This window comes from Microtus pennsylvanicus, chromosome 18, assembly GCF_037038515.1.
Source record: "Microtus pennsylvanicus isolate mMicPen1 chromosome 18, mMicPen1.hap1, whole genome shotgun sequence".
Classification (NCBI taxonomy): domain Eukaryota; kingdom Metazoa; phylum Chordata; class Mammalia; order Rodentia; family Cricetidae; genus Microtus; species Microtus pennsylvanicus.
In genome coordinates, this window is record NC_134596.1 from 40,753,802 (window position 1) to 40,781,488 (window position 27,687).

At 42.7% G+C, this 27,687-nt stretch overlaps 1 protein-coding gene across 1 annotated transcript in view; it reads left to right on the plus strand.

The window, feature by feature from the left end:
• Gdpd4 (glycerophosphodiester phosphodiesterase domain containing 4) overlaps positions 1–25,505 on the plus strand; it is a 54,023-nt gene extending 28,518 nt beyond the window's left edge. The window contains exons 11-16 of the mRNA XM_075952550.1: positions 1,335–1,556; positions 3,682–3,839; positions 22,378–22,525; positions 24,282–24,364; positions 25,201–25,256; positions 25,438–25,505. Coding sequence (XP_075808665.1) covers positions 1,335–1,556; positions 3,682–3,839; positions 22,378–22,525; positions 24,282–24,364; positions 25,201–25,256; positions 25,438–25,505 — 735 coding nt within the window. The remainder of the gene's footprint in view (positions 1–1,334; positions 1,557–3,681; positions 3,840–22,377; positions 22,526–24,281; positions 24,365–25,200; positions 25,257–25,437) is intronic.
• The last annotated feature ends 2,182 nt before the right edge of the window (positions 25,506–27,687 follow it).

The following is a 27,687-nucleotide window of genomic DNA, read 5'->3' on the forward strand; positions in this document are numbered from 1 at the left end:
GGACAAAATATACAATTACCTAAAATAAACTTCCTGGCCTGTCTATGAGGATCATCTGAAGTTAGCCTGTATTAAGTTAGCTTGGGCATACCTGTGAGGGATTATCTAGATTAGATTAATTGATTTGGAAATAACTACATTAACTGTGAGCAGCACCATTCCACGGGCTAGGGGATCCTGGACTGAATAAAAAGGAGGAAGCCAGCTAAGCACTGGCATTCATGTCCTCTGCTTCCTGACTGCAGACACAGTGTGACCAGCTGCCTCAAGGTTCTGCTGCCATGACTTTCTTGCAGTGACGGAATGTGTTCCCTCAAACTGTGAGCCAAAATAAACCCTTCCTCCTTCCCATGGCTTATTGCTAGATATTTTGTATAACAATGAGAAAAGTAATACAGAAAGTTGGTACTGAAAAGTGGGGTCTGTTGCTGTGACTGGAACTGGCTTGCAGGATTGTGGGGAATTTTAGTTTGGCCTAGAAAAGCCTTTGAACGCTGTAAACAGAGCTTAATGGGTGATTCTGGTAGGAGCTTGGAAGACAAGAATGAGAAGAGAAAGATGGGCAGTGGAAGCCAACTCCTGAGGTTTCAGGGAGAAATGAGGGCTTTATCCAGAGCTTGGCTAGAGCCCATTTATGTGCTACACTGGCAAAGAACTGACTACGTAATGCCAGCATCCTGAAAACTCGAGTAAGGTTGACTGCAAAGATAATGAGCAGCAAGAAGCATACCGAGTGAGGATTTAAACTGTGGTCTAAGTTGTGTGTGAATACATCAAGTCAGAAAACGACATACATTAATAGACGCACAATAACGGGCCATCGGAACTTCCTGCTCTCAACGTCCCTTAGTTCAGGAATATTTTATAAAAGCTTCATGAAGGAGGAAGCTTTTGGATGGGCAGAGAGCAGGATTTTAGCAGATTGACATGATAAACAAATGAGGGGTATAGCTAGGATTAAATCCCATGAACCCTGAAACCAAAGCACATGTTGTTTCACTTACACACAGTTGTGACAGCAAGAGCCAATGTGGTAAGGCGGTATGGTCAAAAGGGGTGGATACTGAGAGTTACGGAAGACTAGAAAGGAAAGCTAAGAACATGGAGAATATTGGTACATGTGTAAGAAGTCTAGAGTTTCAAAGAAATCATTCCAAACCCTACAATCGCCAATGGAGATGTCCTTCTATTTCCCTTATATCTCAGAGTTTGTGTGTCAGAGGACATAGTGGGTGAGGTGGTAGTGGAGCAATATGGAGCAGAACCACAGACCAGCAAACCTGGGGGTGTTTTTGACCAAAGCCAATGTTTTGTTTTGATACATTTATTCTTAGCATAAGCCATTTTTTGGCATGAAACCTTTATCAGAGGCTGATAAAAGAAGAGCAAGCAACCAATCAATTCCATCGCTGGCTGAGTTATTAGAACTTGCAAAAAATGAAAAAAAGTTTGTAATATTTGATCTTTTCGGCCCTCCACCGAAGCATCCTCTCAGAAACACGTTCGTTCGAAGAGTGGTCAAGGTCATCCTTGACTCCAACATCGAGCAGCATCTGGTACGTCTTTCTCCCCATCCGTGGTCGGGCTTGGGAGGAGGGCAGCCTGTCTGGAGCATAGCAGCTGAATTCAACCTGCCATGCAGTTCTTCTCTGGGATCTGTAAGGGATTATGTGTCCTTTGGAAAGAGAGATAATTGTCCGTACAGCAGCAGGGGGCCATCGGAGAGTGACCCAGTAAAATTACCCAGTGGGGTAAAACATTGGGACTGTTTGCTATTTTGAACCAAACAGAGGAGTAGTACATTGTTAAAGAATGGCACAGGAGTTGAGGAGATGGCTCAGTGCATGACACACTTGGCACACAAGCGTGGAGGCGGAAGTTCGGATCTTCAGGACCCAGGTAAAAGCTGTCTAGTCCTGGCAGCCACCAGAGAGTTCCAGCCCTCAGGAGGCAGAGGCAGGGCAAGCTTGTTATCTAGACCAGCTGGAACTGGTGAGCGCCGGGTCCAGGAAGAGATCCTGTCTCCAAACATTAAGTAGAAAACAGTGGGAGAAGATACCTAGTGTCAACTTTTGGCCCCTACATGTATGCACACAAATGTGCATGTGCACACATGTCCATCCACATACTTGTGAACATTCGTATGTGCATGTTACATATGCATACATGTGCAGGAAAAAAAAAGAATAATGTGTATAAATCAGACCCAGCCATACATCACTATAATTACAACTGCTCAGAATGTTGAGGAAGGAGGACTGCAAGTTTAAAGCTTGCATGGACTAGAGAATAAATTCAAAACCAACCATACAACTTAGCAAGACCTTGCCTCAAAATTGAAAATTTAAAAAGAGGGCTGGGATTATAACTTACCAGCAGAGCCCTTGCCTTGCATGCACCAGACCATGTGCTCAGTCCCTCGCACCACACAAAAAACAATAGTGTATATAGTAATTCTGGTGTGACTGCCCCATGGTCACGTCAGACCTATGAGGCTTCATGTCAATACAACTCTGAGGACTTTAGCTTTAAAGAATGGTCTAGAAAGACCAGGAGTTCTTAGTTGAGTAGAGATTTGCTCCTTGTTTGTTTTTTTTCTTTTAGAATCAGTCTTTTTAATTGCAAAGTTATTTTTTTATCCCTTAACTTCTCAGAATACAGCAGTGCTCTGAGTTAAACAGTCATGTGTCTCTGCAAATGGAGCCCATTTCCACAGATGAGCCGCAGCTGCCCTGGTCCCAGGAAACCTAAGGAGCTCCTCTCGAGGATGGCTTTGATATCAGCAACTGGGGAGGGCTCTTCAGTGTTCATCTCCACCAACATCAGCAACTGGGGGGGCTCTTCAGTGTTCATCTCCACCAACATCAGCAACTGGGAAGGGCTCTTCAGTGTTCATCTCCACCAACATCAGCAACTGGGGGGGGCTCTTCAGTGTTCATCTCCACCAACATCAGCAACTGGGGGGGCTCTTCAGTGTTCATCTCCACCAACATCAGCAACTGGGGGGGGGGCTCTTCAGTGTTCATCTCCACCAACATCAGCAACTGGGGAGGGCTCTTCAGTGTTCATCTCCACCAACATCAGCAACTGGGGGGGCTCTTCAGTGTTCATCTCCACAACATCAGCAACTGGGGGGGGCTCTTCAGTGTTCATCTCCACCAACATCAGCAACTGGGGAGGGCTCTTCAGTGTTCATCTCCACCAACATCAGCAACTGGGGAGGGCTCTTCAGTGTTCATCTCCACCAACATCAGCAACTGGGGAGGGCTCTTCAGTGTTCATCTCCACCAACATCAGCAACTGGGGAGGGCTCTTCAGTGTTCATCTCCACCAACATTTTCTTCTCTGTAAAGGATCTAACCCATGGTCTTGCACATGCTATGAAGGCGCCCTACCACTGAGCTCCATTCCTAGCCATCCATGTTTTTGTATGAATCTCCCTGCATGCTTGGGGCCTTGACCTTAACTGGAGGATGGGAAGGTCTTGGGAAAACTCAATTCCACAGCAGCCGTCCCCATTTTTAAGAGTTCATTAGACGAGATAACTAATTCGATTGCTTTACCAAGGGCTAGAATTCTTCTCTGCTTCCTGTAGACTGCTCCCCATGCTGGAGTGGCGCTTTGCCCATTCTCCCTGGACCGTTTGTGCCGGGACAGTTGATCGGCTGTTTCTCCTTGCAGATACTTTGGTTGCCAGGTTATGACAGAGACTATGTCAGGTTCAAGGCTCCTGGTTTCCAGCACGTGGGCCGTTTAAGAACCCTCAAGGAGCTTGCTAAAGAGAACATGACGATAGTAAATGTTGACTACAAGAGGCTGTTCTACCGGCGGATGGTGAGGTAAGTGTTTGACCGCTCTGACATTTACAGAATATCGCTTCTACCCAAGTTACTTGTAGTAGTAATAGTAGATGTTTTTTCTATTTTGACTCTTTAGGGGGGGGCCCACCACCCAGCTCCCAAATGAATCACCCAGAGGCTTGGTTATTCTTACTTACAAATGCCCAGCCTTAGCTTGGCTTGTTGCTTGCCAGCTTTTACTTAACTTCTATTATCCCATCTACCCTTTGCCTCTGGGATTTTCCTGTTTTCTTACTTCTGCAAATCTTAGTCTTACTCCATGGATTGCTGTGTAGCTGGATGGCTGGCCCCTGATGTCCTCCTCCTTCTCGGCTGTTTCTTTCTCCTCCCAGATTTCTCCTACTATATATTCTCTCTGTCTGCCAGCCACGCCTATCCTTTCTCCTGCCTTACTACTGGCCGTTCAAATCTTCATTAGACCCTCTGGTGTTCTAGACAAGCACAGTATCAGAACTTCACAGAGTTAAACCAATGCAACATAAACAGGAATAACACACCTTAACATAATCTTCCGAACAGTTACTTAAAGTCCTCTTTTGCCGTAAGATTCCTTTCTTTGGTTACCATCGTTGGATCTTCTGCTCTCTCATTGTTGCTTTTCCCTCCTTTCTTTTGCCAACAAACATTTACTGCATACTCTTTCTTTACTCTCATTTCTCAGCACCTAATACTTATTTTAAAGATCTGTTTTATTTTATGTGTATATGTATGTGTATCACATATGTGTAGTACCCACAGAGTCCAGAAGAGGGCATAAGATCCTCTTGAACTGGGGTTGCAGGTGTTGTGATCCTCCATGTGGGTACTGGATTTGAACCAGGGTCCTGTGGAAGAGCAGGCCATGCTTTTACTAGCTGAGCCATCTTTCCAGCCTCTCCACAGGTATTATTATACATTTCACTCTGCCCTTTGGTAAGGTTGACTAAGATTCCATATTTAAGTAAGATCATACAATATTTGTCTTTCTACCCCAGGCTTATTTTATGCAATATAGTGTTTTCCAGGTTTATCTATATTGGGGAAGATAAAAGGATTTCTTTTTTCAAAAGTTGAATAGTATTCCATTGTAGGTCAGCACTTTATTCATCTGTTGGTGGCCACGTTCCCTGTTGTGGACACTGAATAATGCCGTGGTGGAGACGGGAATGTCAGCACAAGGCTCTTGCTTCCATCCTCCACAGCCACCCTGTCCTTCCACCCTTCCCTCCCTTCCCTAAAGTCCTAACCCAGCAAACTGTCTATAGTGCTGTTCCTTCAGGAATGAACAAACTCATATTATATGTGACCTTGGGGATTGCTTTCATTTTTCACCAATCATAATTCTCTTGTGTTTCATTTATCCATAATTTGATTTTTGTTGTTGTTGCCAAATAGTGTTCATGGTGTGTGTGCGCCTAAGTTTGTCTAGTCAGTTACTACCAGAAGACACCTGGTTATCTCTGCCTGTTTACATTTGGGCTTTTATGCAAATATAAGTCTTTATTTCTCAGGGATAACTACCCAAGATTTCAAATTCTGGGGTATAATGATTGAATGTTGTATAAGAAGCAGCCAGACTTTTGCAGGAAGACTGCCATTTTACATTTTTTGCTAACAACACGATCCAGAGTGTCTACATCCTTTTTTAAATCTTATCTACTCTGACAAGCATGTAGGCAAATCAGTCTGTTTAAAAGTATATTCTCTGAAGGCCAATGATATTGCGTTTATTTGCTTGTGGGTTTCTTCATTTAAATTCTTGCTCTTTATTATTGAATCTTGAGGATTCTTTTCACCCTTTGTTGCGTAGGGTTTGGAAACGTTTTCCTGGGGCTGGAGCGAGGCTCTGGTGAGAGTGTGTGCGCACTGCTGCCCTTCCAGAAGGCCCAGGGCTTCCAGCGCCTGTGCTGGGGGCTCAGAACCACCCACAAGTGCAGCTCCCAGAGACTTGACACCTTTCCAGGACCCTGTGAGCACCTGCATACATACACAAATGATTAGATAAAAATAAGTCTTTATGAAAGGGAACACTTTCTCCTAGTCTGTGACTTATTCGTGGCATCTTCTTAACAGGGCACAAGGTCTCCACAAGACAAGAGCAGTGCTTCTATTTTTTTTTTTTTTGCCTAATAACTTTATTTCAGATTTATTCATTTTTACTTTAAATGTATGCATGTTTTGTTCTTTTTTTTATTGAGAAAAGGAGAAAAAAAGAAAAACAAGTTTCCACCTCCTCCCAGCCTCCCATTTCCCTCCCCCTCCTTCCAACCTTCTCCCCCTCCTCCCACCCTTCTCCCCCTCCCCCCACTCCTTTCCCCCTCCCTCTCCAGTCCAAAGAGCAGTCAGGGCCCTGTGGTAAGTCCTAGGTCCTCCCCCCTCCGTCCATATCTAGGAAGGTGAACATCCAAACTGGCTAGGCTCCCACAAAGCCAGCACATTACATAGGATCAAAACCCCGTGCCATTGTCCTTTGCGTCTCATCAGCCCTCATTGTTCGCCATGTTCAGAGAGTCCAGTTTTATCCCATGCTTTTTCAGTCACAATCCAGCTGGCCTTGGTGAGCTCCCAATAGATCAGCTCCACTGTCTCAGTGGGTGGGTGCACCCCTCGTGGTCCCGACTTCTTTGCTCATGTTCTCCCTCCTTCTGCTCCTCATTGGGACCTTGGGAGCTCAGTCCAGTGCTCCAGTGTGGGTCTCTGTCTCTATCTCCATCCATCACCAGATGAAGGTTCTATGATGATATGCAAGATATTCGTCAGTATTGCTCTAGGATAGGGTCATTTCAGGTTCCCTATCCTCAGCTGCCCAAGGAACTAACTGCGGACCTCGGCTTGGGCACCTGGGAGCCCCTCTAGGGTCAGGTCTCTTGTCAACCCTAAAGTGGCTCCCTTAACTAAGAATTGTGGTTCCGTGCTCCCCTGTCCAACCTTCCTTTATCCCAATCCTCCTGTTTCCCCAAGGCCCCACCTCCTTCCCTTCTAACTTTTCTCTCCCCATCTCCCCTTACCTCCATCCCACCCCACCCCCAAGATCCCAATTTTCTCCCCGGCAATTTTGTCTACTTCCCTTAGCCAAGAGGATAACTACATGTTTTCCCTTGGGTTCCCCTTCTTACTTAGCTTCTTTAGATTTACCTATTGTAGACTCCGTGACCCTTATTTATGGCTAGAAACCAATTATGAGTGAGTACATCCCATGTTCATCTTTTTGGGTCTGGGATACCTCACTCAGGATAGTGTTTTCTATTTCCATCCATTTGCATGCAAAATTCGAGAAGTCATTGTTTTTTACCACGGCGTAGTACTCTAATGTACTACTTTCCATACTTTCTTCATCCATTCTTCCATTGAAGGGCATCTAGGTTGTTTCCAGGTTCTGGCTATTACAAATAATACTGCTATGAACATAGTTGAACAAATGCTTTTGTCATATGATAGGGCATCTCTTGGGTATATTCCCAAGAGTGGTATTGCTGGGTCCAGGGGTAGGTTGATCCCGAATTTCCTGAGAAACTGCCACACTGCTTTCCAAAGTGGTTGCACAAGTTTGCATTCCCACCAGCAATGGATGAGGGTACCCCTTCCTCCACAGCCTCTCCAGCAAAGGCTATCCTTGGTGTTTTTGACTTTAGCCATTCTGACAGGTGTAAGATGATATCTCAAAGTTGTTTTGATTTGCATTTCCCTGATTGCTAAGGAAGTTGAGCACGACCTTAAGTGTCTTTTGGCCATTTGAACTTCTTCTGTTGAGAATTCTCTGTTCAGTTCAGTGCCCCATTTTTTAATTGGGTTAATTAGCATTTTAAAGTCTAGTTTCTTGAGTTCTCTATATATTTTGGAGATCAGACCTTTGTCTGTTGCTGGGTTGGTGAAGATCTTCTCCCAGTCAGTAGGTTGCCTTTGTGTCTTAGTGACAGTGTCCTTTGCTTTACAGAAGCTTCTCAGTTTTAGTAGGTCCCATTTATTCAATGTTGCCCTTAATGTCTGTGCTTCTGGGGTTATACATAGGAAGCGATTTCCTGTGCACATCTGTTGTTGGATATTTCCCACTTTCTCTTCTATCATTTTCAGTGTGTTCGGGCTGATATTGAGGTCTTTAATCCATTTGGACTTGAGTTTTGTGTACGGTGATAGATATGGGTCTATTTTCATTCTTCTACAGGTTGACATCCAGTTGTGCCAGCACCATTTGTTGAAGATGCTTTCTTTCTTCCATTGTATACTTTTAGCTCCTTTATCAAAAATGAGGTGTTCATAGGTTTGTGGGTTAAAATCCGGGTCTTCTATACGATTCCATTGGTCGACTTCTCTGTTTTTATGCCAGTACTACACTGTTTTCATTACTGTAGCTCTGTAATAGAGTTTGAAGTCAGGGATGGTAATGCCTCCAGAAGATCCTTTATTGTATAGGATTGTTTTGGCTATCCTGGGTTTTTTGTTTTTCCATATAAAGTTGATTATTGTCCTCTCCAGATCTGTGAAGAATTTTGATGGGATCTTGATGGGAATTGCATTGAATCTATAAATTGCCTTAGGTAGAATTGCCATTTTTACTATGTTGATCCTCCCAATCCAAGAGCAAGGGAGGTCCATCCATTTTTTGGTATCCTCTTCAATTTCTTTCTTCAATGCCATAAAGTTCTTGTCAAATAGATCTTTCACTTCCTTGGTTAGATTTACCCCAAGATATTTTATGCTGTTTGTGGCTATCGTAAATGGTGTAGCTTCTCTGATTTCCCTCTCTGCTTCCATATCCTTTGTGTATAAGAGGGCGACTGATTTTTTTGGAGTTGATCTTTTATCCTGCCACATTACTAAAGCTGTTTATCAGCTGTAAAAGTTCTTTGGTGGAGTTTTGGGGGTCGCTTAAGTACACTATCATATCATCTGCGAATAACGAAAGTTTAACTTCTTCCTTTCCAATTCGAATCCCCTTGATCCCATTATGTTGTCTTATTGCTATTGCTAGAACTTCAAGCACTATATTGAAGAGGTTTGGCGAGAGTGGACAGCCTTGTCGTGTTCCTGAGTTAAGCGGGATGGCTTTGAGTTTCTCTCCGTTTAATTTGATGTTAGCTGTCGGCTTGCTGTATATAGCTTTTATTATATTTAGGTATGACCCTTGTATCCCCAATCTCTCCAAGACTTTTAACATAAATGGATGTTGAATTTTGTCGAATGCTTTTTCAGCATCTAATGAAATGATCATATGGTTTTTTTCTTTCAGTTTATTTATATGCTGGATTACATTGATAGATTTTCGTATGTTGAACCAGCCCTGCATCTCAGGAATGAAGCCTACTTGATCATAATGGATAATTTTTCGGATGTGTTCTTGGATTCGGTTTGCCAGTATTTTGTTAAGGATTTTTGCGTCGATGTTCATGAGTGAGATTGGCCTGTAATTCTCTTTCCTGGTTGAGTCTTTGTGTGGTTTTGGTATCAGAGTAACTGTAGCTTCATAAAAGGAATTAGGTAATGACCCTTCTGTTTCTATATTGTGGAATACATTGAGGAGTATAGGTATTAGCTCTTCTTGGAAGTTCTGGTAGAATTCCGCATTGAAACCATCTGGTCCTGGGCTTTTTTTGGTAGGGAGGTTTTTGATAACAACTTCTAATTCTTTGCGACCAACAGGTCTGTTTAGATTGTTCACCTGGTCCTGGTGTAACTTTGGTATATGGTATTTATCTAAAAAAGTGTCCATTTCTTTTACATTTTCCAGTTTTGTGTTATACAGGCTTTTGTAATAAGATCTAATGATTCTCTGAATTTCCTCTGTGTCTGTGGTTATGTCCCCCTTTTCATTTCTGATCTTATTAATTTGCGTATTCTCTCTCTGCCGTTTGATTAGTTTGGATAGGGGTTTATCAATCTTGTTGATTTTCTCCAGGAACCAGCTTTTTGTTTCATTGATTCTTTGGATTGTTTTCTGTGTTTCTATTTTGTTGATTTCAGCCCTCAGTTTGATTATTTCCAGTCTTCTACCACTCCTAGGTGAGTCTGCTTCTTTTTTTTCTAGAGCTTTCAGGTGTGTTGTTAAGTCTCCAATATGTGCTTTCTCTGTTTTCTTTAAGTGGGCACTTAGTGGGATGAACTTTCCTCTTAGCACTGCTTTCATCGTGTCCCATAAGTTCGAGTATGTTGTTTCTTTATTTTCATTGAATTCAAGGAAGACTTTAATTTCTTTCTTTATTTCTTCCTTAATCCAGGTATGGTTTAGTAGTTGACTGTTCAGTTTCCATGAGTTTGTAGGCTTTCTGGGGGTAGCCTTGTTGAATTCTAACTTTAATCCATGGTGATCTGATAAGACACAGGTGGTTACTAATATTTTTTTGTAACTTTGTAAGTTAGCTTTGCTACCGAGTATGTGGTCAATTTTCGAGAAGGTTCCATGAGCTGCAGAGAAGAAGGTATATTCTTTCCTATTTGGGTGGAATGTTCTATAGATGTCTGTTAAGTCCATTTGCTTCATTACCTCCATTAATTCTCTAATTTCTCTGTTAGGTTTCTGTTTGATTGACCTGTCCATTGGTGAGGGAGGAATGTTGAAGTCTCCTACTATTAGTGTGTGTGGTTTGATGTCTGCCTTGAGTTTTAGTAATGTTTCTTTTACGTACGTGGGCGCTTTTATATTAGGGGCATAGATATTCAGGATTGAGACTTCATCCTGATGAATTGTTCCTGTTATGAGTGTAAAATGTCCCTCTCCATTTCTTCTGATTGATTTAAGTTTGAAGTCAACTTTGTTAGAAATTAGTATGGCCACACCTGCTTGTTTCTTAGGTCCATTTGCTTGATAAGCCTTTTCCCAGCCCTTTACTCTGAGTAGGTGCCTGTCTTTGTGGTTGAGGTGTGTTTCTTGTAAACAGCAGAATGTTGGATCCTGTTTTCGTATCCAATCTCTTAGCCTGTGCCTTTTTATAGGTGAGTTGAGCCCATTAACATTAAGTGATATTAATGACCAGTGGTTGTTAACTCCGGTCACTTTTTTAGTAGTAGGGTTTGTGTGTTTCCCTTCTTTGAGTTGCGCTGGTGAAAGGTCTCTAGATGACTGAGTTATTGTGGACATTGTTGGACTCCTTGGTTAGTGACTTTCCTTCTATTATTTTCTGTAAGGCTGGATTTGTGGCTACGTATTGTTTAAATTTGTTTTTATCCTGGAAAATTTTGTTTTCTCCATTTATAGTGAACGAAAGCTTGGCTGGATATAGTAGTCTGGGCTTGCATCCATGATCTCTTAGTTTTTGCAGTACATCTATCCAGGACCTTCTGGCTTTCATGGTTTCCATAGAGAAGTCAGGTGTAAGTCTGATAGGTTTACCATTATAAGTAACTTGGCCTTTTTCCTTTGCGGCTCTTAACATTCTTTCTTTATTCTGTATATTTTGTGTTTTGATTATTATATGGTGAGGGGATGTTTTTTTTTTGATCCAGCCTATTTGGTGTTCTGTATGCTTCTTGAACCTTCATAGGTACATCTTTCTTCAGGTTGGGAAAGTTTTCTTCTATAATTTTATTAAGTATATTTTCTGGACCGTTGAGCTGCACTTCTTCTCCTTCTTCTACTCCAATTATTCTTAGGTTTGGTCTTTTTATTGTGTCCCAGATTTCCTGAATGTTTTGTGATGAGAATTTGTTGGTTTTGCTGTTTTCTTTGATCAGTGTGTTTATTTTCTCTATGGTATCTTCAGTGTCTGACATTCTCTCTTCTATCTCTTGTAATCTGTTGTTAGTACTTGTCTCTGTAGTTCCTGTTTGTTTACCCAGATTTTCCATCTCCATTCTTCCCTCGGTTTGTGCTTTCTTCATTGCTTCCATTTCATTCTTCAAGTCTTGAACCGCTTCCCTAATCTGTTTGATTGCTTTTTCTTGTTTCTCTTGGTTTTCTTGCGTGTCTTTGAGCGATTTATTCATTTCCTCTACCTTTTTGTTTGTAATCTCTAATTGTTTATGGCAGTTTTTCACCTCCTGTTTAAGGTCCTCTATTATTTTCATATAGTTCACTTTTGAGTCGATTTCTTCTATTTCTTCAGGAGTAGGGTGTACAATTCTTCTTATTTCGGGATCCCTGGGTTCTGGTGGTGTCATGTTGCCTTTCAGGTTGTTGGAGGAATTCTTGCATTGAAGCCTTCCCATCTCTTCCTTCAAATGGAGCCAGGAGAGGCCTGGTGTCATGGTCCAGTCTTTGCTGTGATTGACTCTCTGGGTATATCTCTTCAGTGTAGAAGCAGGAACCGTTCCTGTCCAGATGGGATTCCTCAGCAATTAAACAGGGCCGCCGGTAGCCCAATGATCCAGGGCCAACAGGATGAATGGAGCAAGGGGGGGCGCTGTATCCAGGAGCGCACAGGAAGCCTGGCGCCGGAGCTGAAGGTGCCCGGGCTCCCTTACAGGGGACCCTGAGGCCTGCCCGGTAGGCAGGCACTCACCGCTCTGGGTGGGTAGCCTTAGTGTAGGAGCTTAAAACTGTTCTTGAGCACTGGTCCTAGCATACAGCAGGGCAGGGTTGGGGAGGGGTGCTGGGGGGGGCTGGGTCGTGCGAAAGAAAGACAGCCCTGCAGAAGGAGCTGGGGGAGGGGGGTTTGTGCTCTTTCCGGGACAGTCCGCCCCTGGATAGCACACACTCACCCGTCCTGATGGGATTCCTCAGCAACTAAACAGAGCTGCCGGTAGCCCAATGATCCAGGGCCAACAGGATGAATGGAACAAGGGGCGCAGTGCTTCTATTTTGACAAGACTGGCTTCTGAGTTTTCCCATTGAGGAAGTGAGCGTTTAGCTCAGTTTCCACTCTTTGCTCAGCTCGAGACCTGACCGAATTCTGTTCTTCTGTGTTTTCCGTATGGTTTATATTTTTACATTATGTGCACAAGCTTGCAGGTCATCCTGAGTTAACTTTTATACATAGTCTGAGGTATGGTTGAGAATTTAATGTCCTTTGGGGCACTGGCTGGAAATCTACTCTTCCGCTCACTGTCTGACAGCTTTGGCACAGGTTATTTGAGCAAATTTGCATAGGTCTGTTCCTGGGTTTCTGTTTAGGACACTGTTTACGTGTCTGTTCTTACTCTGGCACCATGCTGTCTTGACTGCATGGTTATGTGCAGCTTTGTTATCGGGTGAAGCATGTCCTTTTCCTTACTCTTCTCCAGACTGAAGTGTGTCTTCTTTAGCATATTGGAGACAGAGCTGGCAGGGCCCACCTGGACTACACAGTGAGTTCGAGACCATCATTCACCGTAGACTGAGACTCTGCCACACCTCCTATACCGCCCCAAAGACTTAACTTTCCTAGAGTTGCGTCTTTGCATACGCATTAGGATCAGCTTGTAACGGTGTAAACGAATGCAGACAGATTGTATATATACATATATAGCTTTAATGTAGAAATAGACTTACAGAACCACTGTTCCCGCAGAGACAGCTGCTGGGAGCACGCTCACCAAATTTATAGGCAAACATTAGCCGGAGGTGAACATGCCCCCTAAGGGGCGGGACTTATCCCTACATCTCCCCTTTTTGTCTAAATAAGACAGAACTAAACCAAATACAACTATATACAATAATAACAAATAATAAATATAACAAACAATATTGAGAACAAAAGTTTTGCTAAACATTCTATCTCAAGGAGTCTAAATAATGTAGAAAGTAACTACAATTATATAATCTTCAACTCCGTCAAAGATCTGAGAAGGGAATAAATATTACTTAACAAACGATATATATCCAAAATGTGCAACAATTGACAGAAACAACTGACTACCTGGGCAATCACCCAAAGTCTCGTTTGCAGTGTTGAGTCAACCAGCTTTGGCTAAGGCCTAACATAACTGGCATACCATAATTAAAGGCAAGGAACTTTTCAAAACTATCTTACCCTGTCTTGGCAGGATATGACAGTCCTGTTTTATCCGTTGATGCATGCTCTGTATCTCTGTCAGTGGTTGAGGTATGGGCATTTCTTTGCCCAAAGGCCAGTTCTGCCAAATAGAAAGGCTCCAGGTGGAGTGTCATAGGTGCTCAACATTCTCTCGGGAATAGAGCAGTGTTGCCAGGAGCAATTGTGTCTCACTATCACGAAACTCTGAGTTAGATTAAAGGCCATTTTCTACAGCTCTTTGAAGAGGTTGAAGATTATCTATCTATACTGAGTATAATCTCTATATATCTAGAGAACCTGATTAGTCTAATTATAAATGACAAACTTACATGACTATTTATCTGTATAATTCTCAATATCTATCTAACTTAAAGACTAAGACAATAAACAACTGTCTAACAAATGAGGATAATGACCTCCAAATATACATTGCAATATGGTAAATATATATCAATACACAATCATTATATAAGTATCTTAATCAGAGGTAGAAATGTACAATGCAATATGGTAAATATATACTATATATATATCAATACAATATATGTCAATACATAAAAAATGTTTTAAACAGAGATAGAAACAAGCATGCATACAATAGTCAATATAATTCAACTTTGTATCAATATACAAGAATCAATACCAATATATTTGTCTAAAAGCAGTAACTCACAATTATAAATCTATTATCCCATCATTCCCTTTTTTTTTTCAAAATGATCCCTGAGCTTATAAAATTCCTCCCCCAACCTCCCAACCCCTAAATGATGTCCCTAAACCCAGGGGCAAACTTTACTGGGAGAGGGGACGTCGTCCTCTAGAATTACTTCCAGCTGTCATGGGGGCGACATTCTTTCTGGGGGATTCTGTGAAAATAAAATGATGGTTAAATTTCAAAATCAATGTCTTCTAAAATTGCAAGTAGTCTCTGAGTATTTTGTGGAGGTCTGGCCAGAATGTTGTACAAGATGTGCACCATTTCAGCTAACCAAGTTGGGATCGTCTTGTGCAGCTGGTACCCAAAACAGGTCTTATAGTAGCGCTATCAGTATCATGACGTCATGTCAACCAGGTAGAGTTGTTGTTGTGGGGACCCATTTTCTTACTGGAAACTTCAAATATCACTTCAGAAAAAACTCAGGAACAATGGCAATGGGTTTCTGATCCTACTGCACGCACTGGCTTTGTGGGAGCCTAGGCAGTTTGGATGCTCAACTTACTAGACCTGGATGGAGGTGGGGGTTCCTTGGACTTCCCACAGGACAGGGAACCCTGATTGCTTTTCGGGCTGGGGGGAGACTTAATTGGGGGAGGGGGAGGGAAATGGGAGGCGGTGGCGGGGAAGAGACAGAAATCTTTAATAAATAAATAAATTAAAAAAAAAAGAAAAAAAACTCATTGTTCATTGTGAAAAACTTAAACATTAATCATATAGACATATATAGACATACATATATATATATTCAATGAAAGGCATGATAGATATATTCAATGAAAAGTATGATAGATATGAAGAAAAGCAAAGATGTTTTCCAAACTCATATTTCTTTCTGTCCCATATCATGGCTCTTGACATGAGACAGAAAGTCCAGAAACTCTGGGTTTTTCTCTTACTAACAGGCTTGGAATTGGAGAGGGACTGAGCCAGAGTCCAACTTCAAAACCAGCTCTACATATTTATAAAGAAATGTTTAATAAGACATATATATATATATATATAAATTAATACTTACAAAATGTGTCCATCCATCAGTAATTAAATATTCAGGGTCCCTTAATTTCTTTGAAGATGAGTATTTTCCTGTGGAGATAAGAAAAGAACCCTGCCTCCAACCTATCTGTATTTCTTACCATCAGTATGCTCACCATCCTTATGAAAGAATTGTTATTTATCTTTTCCAAGTGGCTTCTCTTCTTCAAACCGAACCTTTATTAATTTTGACGGTATCCACAATTTCTCCTCACCTGTGGAGATAAGAGCAAAACCCCTTCCCCAACGCAGCACATATCCTGGCTTCCATTGTGAGGTCAGCACATCCTTGAAATAAACTGGTTGATTTAGTTCAGTAGACTTTTCCATTATCCAATGTCTTTCTGCAGCCGTTGTTCCCTTCTCATTAGCGTTGAGAAAATTCAAGGTTAACAAAGCATTATGTAACCTATTTCTGGGGGTGTTTTCCACCCCTTTCTGTTTGTTCAACATATCCTTTATAGTTCGATTTGATCTTTCTATGACTGCTTGACCTGTAGGATTGTATAGTATACCTGTAACATGCTTGATATTGTAATAATCAAAAAACCGTTTCATTTTCCTAGAGACATAAGCAGGACCATTATCCGTCTTTATTTGTGTAGGTATACCCATGATAGCCATGACTTCTAATAAATGAGTGATTACTGAATCAGCTTTTTCTGAACTTAAAGCAGTTGCCCACTGAAAGCCTGAATAAGTGTCAATGGTGTGATGAACATATTTTAATTTGCCAAATTCTGCAAAGTGGAACACATCCATCTGCCAGATTTCATTCCTTTGGGTGCCCTTTGGATTAGCCCCTGCAGGCAGTGGCGTTTGGTTATAGAAAGAGCAAGTAGGGCATTTCTTTACAGTCTCCTTAGCTTGTTGCCATGTAATTGAAAACTCTTTCTTCAAACCTTTGCTATTAACATGATGTTTTTTATGAAATTCAGAGGCTTGTAGCACACTACCAATCAGTAATTGATCAATTTCTGCATTACCTTGTGCTAGAGGACCTGGCAGACCTGTATGGGATCAGATGTGTGTTATGTACATAGGGCAAAGCCTGTCCCTGATCAAATCTTGAACCTGGAGAAACAATGAGGTTAGTTCTGTATCATCAGGTATAAATTCAGCAGTTTCAATATGTAAAATAACTCTTTCTGCGTATTGTGAATCAGTGACTATATTAATAGGTTCTTTAAAATCCCTTAGCACCATAAGAATGGCATATAATTCCGCCTTCTGGACAGAATTATAAGGACTTTGTTCCACCTTACCCAAGTCTTCTGATTTGTAACCTGACTTCCCTGATTTATTGGCATCAGTATAGAATGTACGGGCTCCAGTTATTGGAGCATCACGGACGATTTGAGGAAGAATCCAAGAAGTTCTCTTTATGAAGTTAAGCCTCTTGCTTTTTGGATAGTTGTTATTAATGTCTCCCAAAAAAATAGCACAAGCTCTTTGCCATGGTTCATTATCTTCCCATAATTTCTTTAGTTCATCAGCAGTGAAAGGCAGTATAATTTCTGCTGGGTCTATGCCTGCTAGTTGACGAAGTCTCAGCTTTCCTTTTATAATTAACTCAGAGACTTTTTCCACATAAGTTTTCAGTTTCTTACTTGGTTTATGTGGTAAAAAGATCCATTCCAAAATAATATCATCTCTCTGCATTAAAATTCCCGTAGGAGAAATTTTTGATGGTAGTATGACAAGAATACAATTGAGCTCTGGATTCACCCTGTCCACATGTGCCTGTTGTAATTTTTCCTCAATCATTGTCAGTTCCTTTTCTGCTTCAGCTGTTAATTCTCTGGGACTGTTTAAATCTTTATCACCATCCAAGGTTTTGTTCAAATGAATTATTAGATCAGGTGTTATTCCAATAGCTGGTCGTAGACTGGAAATGTCTCCTAACAGTCTTTGAAAGTCATTAAGAGTCCGTAGGCAATCTCTCCTAATTTGTGCTTTTTGTGTCTTAATTTTTTGCAAACCTATTTTATAACCTAGATAATTAACAGAATCTCCCTTCTGAATCTTTTCAGGAGCGATTTGCAATCCCCATTTAGGTAAAAGTATCTTTATTTCTTCAAACAGTCTGTTCAAGGTATCCATGTTTGAATCGGATAACAAAATGTCGTCCATGTAATGGTATACTATAGATTTGGGAAATTTCTTGCGTATTATTTGCAATGGTTGGTTCACAAAATATTGGCACAGGGAGGGGCTATTTAACATACCCTGGGGGAGGATGGCCCAGTGATATCTCCTCGAAGGTTGAGAATTGTTATAAGTAGGCACTGTGAAGGCAAATTTTTCTCTATCTTCTTTTTGCAAAGGTATAGTGAAAAAACAATCCTTTAAATCAATAACTATGAGAGGCCATCCTTTTGGTAATAAAGAGAGCAAAGGAATTCCAGATTGCAGAGGGCCCATAGGTTGAATAACCTTGTTGATGTTCCTGAGATCTGTCACCATTCTCCATTTACCTGATTTTTTTCTTAAGCACAAATACAGGAGAATTCCAAGGGCTGGTAGATTCTTCTATATGTCCAGCATCTAATTGTTCTTGTACCAGCTGTTCTAAAGCCTGTAACTTTTCCTCAGCTAAAGGCCATTGCTTTGTCCATATTGGTTTCTCAGTCAACCATTTTAGAGGCAAGGCTGTTGGTATCTCTGAAGGGACATCAATTGCTTGTTCTTGTACAGCCCGAATGGCCGGTTTTCTTCATTTGTAATATCTTTTAATATTATTCTCAGAAATATAGGCTCTAGAAGTAGCAGGAATGTTAATTTCGGTATTCCATTGTTGTAATAGGTCACGACCCCATAAATTCATTGCGATATTGGCTACATATGGCCTTAATTTTCCTATTTGTCCCTCTAGCCCTATACATTCAACCCATCTCGTGCTGTGCTTTACTCGAGATAGGGTTCCAATTCCCAGGAGCTGAACATTTACATTCTGAAGAGGCCAATACGGATGCCAAGATTCTGGGGTAATGATACTTACATCAGCATCTGTGTCCAGCAGGCCAGTAATAAAAATGCCATTTACACACACTCTCAGTTTAGGTCTTTGATCATTTATAGAAGTTTGCCTCCTCATTTGTATAGTGGTGAGTATCCCCGCCTGTCACGCGGGAGAAAAAAAAAAAAGAAGTTTGCCAAAACACACGTAACTTATCTTTCTGATCATTATTGCTTGTAACAGTAGGCATGGGGCTTCCTAATTGTCCTGGCGAGGCATGTTCTCTGCAGAAACTGGAAATGACTGAACCATGTTTGTCATGGGGGCCTGTGAGGCCCCCCCTCACATTTCCCGTCTGTATCAGGTTGCCTTGTCTATCTCTTGTAGACCTGCATTCAATCGTCCAGTGTCTGCCTTTTCCACATCTTCTACATAAACCTGAAGGCTGAGTCCTCCTATTTCTGTTATTTCTAGAAGATGCATTATTTCTGAAAGATGCATTATTATTATTATTTCTGAAAATCCGTTGTCTACAATTCCTTTTCATATGACCCATTTTGCCACAATTAAAACATTTGGTATTCTGGTGTCTCCTTTTACCATTGGAAATTGCTTCTTCTACCCATGCTTCAGTGCCATAATCAAAGTATCAACATTGAGTGTATGCAAGACCCATTCTTCCAAGGGCGCTGATCTGAGCTTTAAAGGCCCCAAAATCCTTTTGCATTCCACATTTGCATTTTCATAGGCCAAAGACTCAATCATTATACGTCTTGCTTCTGGGTCAGATATCCCTATTTGTACAGCCTTAATTAATCTTTGTAAAAAGTCACTAAATGATTCTCTCTGACCCTGTTTAACTCTGACAAATGATTCCATTCTCTGTCCTGGGTCTTGTACCCTGTCCCAAGCCCGTAAGGCTGCTGTAGTACACATGGAGAGTGTGTTTTCATCCAAATTAGCTTGTTCCTGAGGGTCGGAAAAGAGCCCTTCATCTAGAATTTTATTTAGGGAAATGTCAATTCCCTTCGCTTTTTCCTGCTGTTCTAAAAGTCTAGCCTCTTGCCTGAATAAGCATTTCCATTTCAATTGCGGCCCACTCTCAAGTACCGCAGAGCTCAGCTGGAGCCAGTCTGAGGGGGTTGCTCTGCTTGTCGTGGCCCAAGATCTTAGCATCTCTTTAACAAAAGAGGCTTGCATCCCAAAAGTCATGACAGCCTGTTTTATTTCCTTGAGATCATTCATACGGACAGGCTCCCATGTATCCTCCTTGATGACCCTAGGGTTTCTGGAACCAATCACTTTCTCTGTTGTTATTACTGGAAAGGCCGGCAGAGCTGTAGGTAGAGCTTTGTGGAAATTGTCCAGGAGAGATTTACCCACAGATGTAGTTAAAATTTGCCTTTCCACCCTTTGCTCTTCTTCATCAGAATTTAGAAATTCCTCAATCTTTTCAATTCTATTCACCATTGCCTTCTGCAATGTCTGAATCTCCTGTCCAGAATTATGTTCCAAAGCCTTCATTGAGGATTCTAAAGTATGAAGTTTGTCCGTTAGATATAACATCTCATCTTTGGACATAATTTTTATGGCATAAACCACGCCTTCTTGTATTGACAATCTTTCCGCCAATCTGTCATAAGCTTTAGACAAAATCCGATTGTCACATTCAGCAGTTTTGATTCTCTCAGTTAATGTTTCATTTCCTACAGAAAGGGACTGAATCTTATGATCCAAATCAGCTGTTCCTTCTTCCATAGTAATGAATTTCTCCTTAATATCAGCCACTAATGTTTCAGTTCCTACAGAAAGGGACTGAAGCTTACGATCCAAATCAGCTGTTCCTTCTTCCATAGTAATGAATTTCTCCTTAATATCAGCCACTAATGTTTCAGTTCCTACAGAAAGGGACTGAAGCTTACGATTCAAATCAGCTGTTCCCTCTTCCATAGTAATGAATTTCTCCTTAACATCAGCCTGGAGAACTTCAAACTGATTCTTGAGAAGATTATTGTCATTCTCAATTGTTTTTAAGCATTCAATCTCTGCCTTAAGAATCCTGGATTCGTCTCGTAAAGACTTTATCATATTTCTATTATCAAACCATTTAGTGCCAATGAAAACTACGAATCCCAGAAGGATCCATAGATGTGGGGTGATAGACACCTCTTGTAAAATCTCCCACATGGTACAATTAAAAAATCTGTTAAATTCTTGAATAGTAACATGTTCAGACATTTTATTTATAAAAGAAAAATTTTTTACCTGCAATGATCGGTTCCTGCCAGTGGTGGTCTCTGTGTTTTTGGAGCCTGTCCTGGAACTAGCTCTTGTAGACCAGGCTGGCCTCGAACTCACAGAGATCCGCCTGTCTCTGCCTCCCGAGTGCTGGGATTAAAGGCGAGCGCCACCACTGCCTGGCTGGCCTCGAACTCACAGAGATCCACCTGCCTCTGCTTCCCAAGTGCTGGGATTAAAGGCGTGCGCCACCACCGCCAGGCCAAGTCACTTTGTATCAGACCAAATCTGCCGCTGTGGCGGCTTTTGTTGCAAAACCGCAGGTACTTGAGTTTCTGCTAATTCAGGCAGTGGGGTTCCGCTCCAGACTTAGCCAAGGCAGGCGGGGGGGGAGGGGGTTAATTGCTCTGGCGAGCAGGCGGGGCAGAATGGGCCTGTGTGGCCAAGTGTGTCTCAGACTAGGCACTGGGGCCCGAGTCACAAACTAAAAAACAGCACCCGGGAGCATGCTGTGTTACCTAGTGGGCTACGTGCTTGAGTCGGGGGCAAAATAGCCTGACGTTGGATGCCAAAATGTAACGGCGTAAACGAATGCAGACAGATTGTAAAATATATATATCTTTAATGTAGAAATAGACTTACAGAACCACCGTTCCTGCAGAGACCAGGAAAGCAGAAGCAGCGGCTGGGAGCACACTCTCCGAATTTATAGGCAAACATTAGCCCGAGGCGAACACGCCCCGTAAGGGTCCCTACATCAGCTGACCTAATGGCACAGACAGACAAACCTTTGCTGGCCTGCTCCAGGACTCAGGCTGACATTACAGATGAGCTGGGAACGGCTGGCAGCTCTGCTCCAGTGAGTCATCACCCTGTGCCTCGTCTTCCTCACTTCCATCCACGTTTCATGGCTGTCAGGATTATACCCTTAGTGCTTCTTACATTCATCCCTGAATAGCTCGTTTTCTTTGAAGTAACTATTAAGGATGTTATGTTTTAAACTATAGCTTTTATATCCCTTGTTCATATTTAGAAACACTGAATTTCAAGTTGCACTTTCAAATAGTACAGAGAAGTAACTTTTTACTGTTTTTTCCATTAATTTCTTTCTAAAGTTCTAGGCAACCTGTGGAACTTCCTCAGAGGCAGGAACCTGGCCGCACGTCTTGCCGAAAGGCGTAGTTACTGTCTTAAGTCTCTGCTCTGCAGCACAGAGCTTGCCACGCCAGGGTAGGGCAGACTTGTACTTTCCAATGGGACTTCTGGATCAGGGCTCAAAAGGACTTGGGGATGTACTTACACTTGATCTTAGCAGCACCAGGAAGGCACGTGGTGTGTTTTCTGAGAACTCGAACGCTAAGGAGACAGCTGGCCTTACTTTGCTAATCTGTCCTTCACATACTCTATTTCTTCTCCCTGGGTCAGGCAGAAGGTCCATCTGTAGCTCGGCTCTAGTGTAGTATTTGCAGATTTGTAACGCTGAGATGGGTCTCCTATTATCTTTGTTTTTTTTTTTTTTACATCCCACCAGTGCTCTGCTAGAGCTGGTGAAAGCCAGCCCACCCCTGAGCCCATTCTGTCACAGTGAATCCTAGGCTGTCCTTGAGCCAGCTGTTGTCCGGTGATTTTTCACAAACATGGTTGTTCCCCTTTGGTTATTAAGAGTACAGCTGAGCTGAAATCCTCTGTGGGGTGTTTTTGTTCCAGACATTATCAGGCAGCTAAAATCCACATCAATATGTACATTGTCAACGAGCCTTGGCTCTTCTCATTGGCCTGGTGCAACCGGATCAACTCTGTGACCACAGACAACATCCAGGTCCTGAACCAGCTCAGTCACCCACTCTTCTTCATGGTGAGCTGCATGTCTGGATCCCTCTAAATCTGGTGTGATTGTGATGTGATTCCCCCACCCATTGTAGCCTCCCTTGGTAGTTCCCTGTTCAGCTACTTCAGAATAGAGATGTCTCTGAAGGACGGAGATGTGCCTTCTCCCTTCTTCACCAAAAGTCTCCTGGGTTCTTTGTTAACTGAATCTTCACAATGCACTTTGCATGCAATTTAAGCTCTTGAATTTAACACTATTGTTATTAGACCCATGAGGGCACTGAAGCTCAAAGGTGTCTTGGTCCATGTTCTCATGATGTGAGAGTCCTGGTGAGGTGTAGGCTTGAGCATGTGCAAGCACATTCATACACACACATACACATGCACACACACACACACACATACACACACTCACACACGGCAAAACAACAGTCACAGGGATATTATGGGAAGAAGGCAGGACCCCTTTGACTACATAGGGAAAACTGTGTCTCAAATACAACGGTAAATAGGTAAGCCAGCATCCAGCTGCCCCACCCTGGCCCCCTGGTGGCGCTTGTTGGCTCTGAAGACCTGGTTTGCAGCCACAGCAGAATCCGAGCACTTAGTGCCTGTGGGGGGAGCTGTGGCTAGCCCGTTACTGCAACAGAGCCTGGGTTTCTTGTCTGCATTGAGTCATTTGACTGCATGGGACTCAGCAGCATGCGACAGAAAACAGGCTGTTGTAAGGGAGTCTCGGTGAGCCACTCCTGCTATCCTCAAGCCAGTCTCCTGCCTCAGTTTCCCCAGTAGCCGGGACTATGGAGACACTCTGCCATTGCCCACTGGAAAACAAACAGTCTAGGATCTGGAGAGATGGGTCAGGGTTAAGAGAGCTTGCTGCTCTTCAAAGGACCTAAGTTTAGTTCCCAGCACCAACGCCAGGCAGCTCACAACTGCCCTGAAGTCCAGTTCCAGGGGATTCAATGTCCCCTCTGGATTCTGCAAATTCCTGTATGTACACACGTGCATGTGTATGAATAAAATAAATCTTTTTTAAAAGAAAAGTTTAATTTTGCTCCTTTGAAAGTTAAGCATTGGGTTTAAGAAAGGCTAAGAAGCACCAGCTTCCGTAGCATCAGGTAACACTGTACAGGAGCAATGAGGAGAGGAAGCACCAAACCAGGGAGTAGGAAATTTGTGTGAATCCGTGCGGGAGACAGAGCCCCTAGAGTGCGGGGGCAAAGAGCTGGGCTTGGCAGAGTCTGGAGAGGCAGGTATGTGCATCAGAGGGAGTTACATATAATCCAGCATTCTGTGAAGGATGTTGAGGCAGAACAGCGGTGCCCAGATGCTGGCTCATAGACTAGTTGCTTCCCTATCACCTGGGGGTGCAGAACCTGGTGCTTCTGATCCCTTAGGTCTGTTGGTAGCTTTAGAAGACTGCATTACTGAAGGCTTCCCAAACAATATGGATGTGAGCTAGATTCTGGAAACCATGTTACAGAAACAGAACCCAGGATGTCAGATAACAGGGACCGGAGTCCTGGGTCCAGAACAGACTTGGTGTGTGACTTCTCTGTGACTTCTATAGATGTCTGCTTTGAGAGTCAAGGAAGATGAAGGGCTTGGCACATCCTAGTCCTTGCAGATCCCCTGCATGTGTGCAGGTGGCTGTTGGAATAGCTGGAGGTCATCTCCTCTATCCCCACTTCCTCTAGGCCCTCAACCCGAGCAGATGAGCAAGGGACTGAAAACCTTTCAACCGTCAAGTTCTTGAGCTTGGTTTTGTCCATGTTTTGCAGACACCAGGATACTATACGTTCATATGGCTTTTCATGGTCATTGCTTCTGCAATTATTATTGGCGTTGTATTTTATTATCACTGGTAAGTATATTTTTCATAATTCTAAATGAGAAAGCCCTCTAAATAAAAGTAACAAATGGGTTCTAAAGAAAACTGAGAAAAGGTTATTTTCTTCTGACACCTTCCATGGCAAGGAGGGTTTATAAGCCGAGCCTCTCATTTCACCCTGCCTGCGGCTCCCTCCCTCTCCCTGCCTGGAGCTCAGTCAGCATTCACTATGAATTCAGTGGAAGGGCCTCTACCCCTGCCCCCCATAGGAACTCACAGATCAGGGGCACTGGGCTGTAGCCCTGGCTTCACATCTTAGTTGTGGGAGAACCTTGAGAAAAATTGCTTTTTCTTTCTGGATCATTCTCCTTTTTATGTCTGCCCTGAGAATGACATTTAAGAATCCTTGCAGGACAAATGATACAGAGTTTGGTTTAGTTTGTTTTTTAATAGTTTACTGTTTGTGTGTGTGTGCCTCATACCCACAGAAGCCAGAAGACGGTGTCAGGTTCCCTGGAACTGTAGTTACAGATGGGTTGCAAGCCACCAAGTAGGCGCTAATAATCAGACTGGGTCCTCTGGAAAAGCAGCCGGTGCTAAGAGCTGAGCCCTGAGTCACCTCTGCAGCCCAGGGTTGTGCTTTTAAGATGTGTGAGAGAATTAACAGCCCTGAAGAAAGATGTAACTTAGATAGACCATGGCTCTTTAGATCCATCATTCTGATTGGCAGCTCACCTTTTAAAGGGGAAGAAGCACAGGCACTCGCTCAAGAGTGAGTCTGGAGGGGTAAAGTGTCTCTTCTGGGCACTGCCTCGATGATGCTCTCTGAAAGAGGTCTGTGAGCTGATGCGTGGTCTGCTTCCTTCTAGGGTGAAAGAACTTAAGAAAGAGAAGTGGCTCAAAGACACTACCAGCGCATCTGCAGGTAAAGTCAGAAGGCTTGCACATTCCTTCCTTTGTCTCCATGGCCTTAGCAAGACAGGTCCTGCTCTTCATCTCTGCCCTGATGAGAGCAGAGGGCAGGGGTGAGGGGGACTGAGCGTTGGGGACCAGGGAAAAGCAGGGAAATGTAGTCAGGCCCCTTGTCCTTGAGTTCCCATCTGCAGACTCAGCCAAGCACCAGTGGGAACAAAGTGAAGTTGTTGCTGGTGTGAATGATGTAGTCGGGCTGTAGGGTGTGCCAGTTACTGATGTAGTCAGGGTGTAGGGTGTGCCAGTTATTGATATAGTCGGGGTGTAGGTGTGCCGGTTACTGATGTAGTCGGGGTGTAGGGTGTGCCAGTTACTGATATAGTCAGGCTGTAGGGTATGTTGGTTACTGATGTAGTCGGGCTGTAGGGTGTGCCGGTTACTGATGTAGTCGGGGTGTAGGGTGTGCCAGTTACTGGTATAGTCGGGCTGTAAGGTATGTTGGTTACTGATGTAGTCGGGCTGTAAGGAGTGCTGATTACTGAACACACAGCTTTGTTCCTGTCCTCAGTGCTCATCACTTCAGCATGAGGTGCTTTCCAGAAAGAGCTTGCTTAGCTTATTTTATCAATATGCAAATATCTTAGGATGCATTTAATAACAACCTCGTATGTGTGTGTGTCTATTGCTCCTGGGCAATGATGAATGAAAGAGGGTGATATTAAATAAATCACATGAAAATGATGTAGGTCATCTAGAGACTTGACAACATGAGATTTAGCTGCCTGGTTTAAGTAGCATGTGAAAATAACAATAAAATACATAAACATAACAATGCAGTCACGTGTTATCATGGCCACAAATTTCCAACTGTACCTGTTATATAGCTGGCATCCCCATAAACGTGTACTGGCTACACAATGCTCTAACTCAAGATGGCATCAGCGTCACTAAACAAGAATTTTCAGTTCTGTTGTGACTTTGTGTGACTAGTATCGTGTGTTCAATTCATGATGACTGAAATGTCCCTATAGGGCACATGACTGCACTTCCTCAACAACACAGTGTAGCTATTTACACAGCATTTACATCATCTGGCACTAGATCTAAAGATGATGTAAAGTATATGGAAGGTGTGTGGGTTTATATGCGTCTAACGGAAGAGATGTGGGTTTCCCAAGGATCCCGGTGCTAGTTCCCTATAAACACCAAGGGCAGAACCATAGAGACTGGAATAGGTCCTGGAGGAGTCTTCACTGCAGACTGCAGACGTCCAAGCACCTATTCCTGGGAGTTCCCAGAAGAGGTGTTTACGCGCATATCTTTGTACACTCATGAGTTACATTACTGGGTACATACTTTGTGCCAGAAAAACCATGAACAGTTGAAGAGAACTTGATGGATAATTGTTCTTGTCGATTGGACTGGATTTTAGGATCACCCAGGAAGCACACCCAGTGTCTGCCTATCAGGATGTGCCTATGAGAACATTTCCAGACAGGTTTATGTGAGGAGGGAAAACCCACCCTAAGCGTGGGTGAGGTAGCCAGCTGGAATAGAAGGAAGGAAAGAATCAGGAAGGTTAGGTGGCTGTCACCAACCCTGTGGTCTCGGTGTGCCTCACTCTCTTCTCTCCTCCCAGCAATGATGGGCTGTCTCGCGCAAACCATGAGCCAAAACAAGCCTTTCCTTCCTTGCCTTCCTCTGACCAGATATTTGAACTATTACAAACAACAACTACTTTAGATTTATTTTCCACTCACTTTATTTTCTTATCAGCTTTTCAATGTGATGGGCTCAAGTTAAACTTGGTAATTTTTCTAAGGCATTATTGCAACCTCTGCCATCTAGATCTGCACAGTTCTTAAAATAGTTCATAGTTGCCTTATATAGAAACTAATTTTGCCTGATTTAAACAGAAAATAAATGGAATAAAAGGCCATATTGGAACTCCAAGACATATCCATAGGATATGGGACCAAATTTAAAGTTAGAGAAGGAACAAAGACTGAGCACAGTCAGGACATTGGCAAAACCACAGCCCAGATCATTCTGGAATGAGTGTCCCAGCCTTCTTAGACAGGTCTCACTCTGTAGCCCAGGATAGCCTCCATGTCCTGATACTCCCAACTCTGCCTTACGAACAGTGCAATCCCTGATGTGAGTCACTAGCCAGGGGCCCACACCTTACATCACAGTCACCTGACAGATGCCCCCCGCCCTACCCTCAGAGAGCGTCTGCTACCTCTGTCTTTAGTTCCATGACATCTCTTAAGAAAACTGCTCCGGGTTTTGGTCCTCTGTGACATGCCTATCTTTTTGTCTAACTGGTTTTTGAAATTGTTTCTCTTGTGATTGATTTTTGAAAATTAGACTATAATTAATCTGTGTGTGGAGGACGCACATGCAAATACAGATTTGTATCCTATGTAGGGTTTGATGAAAAT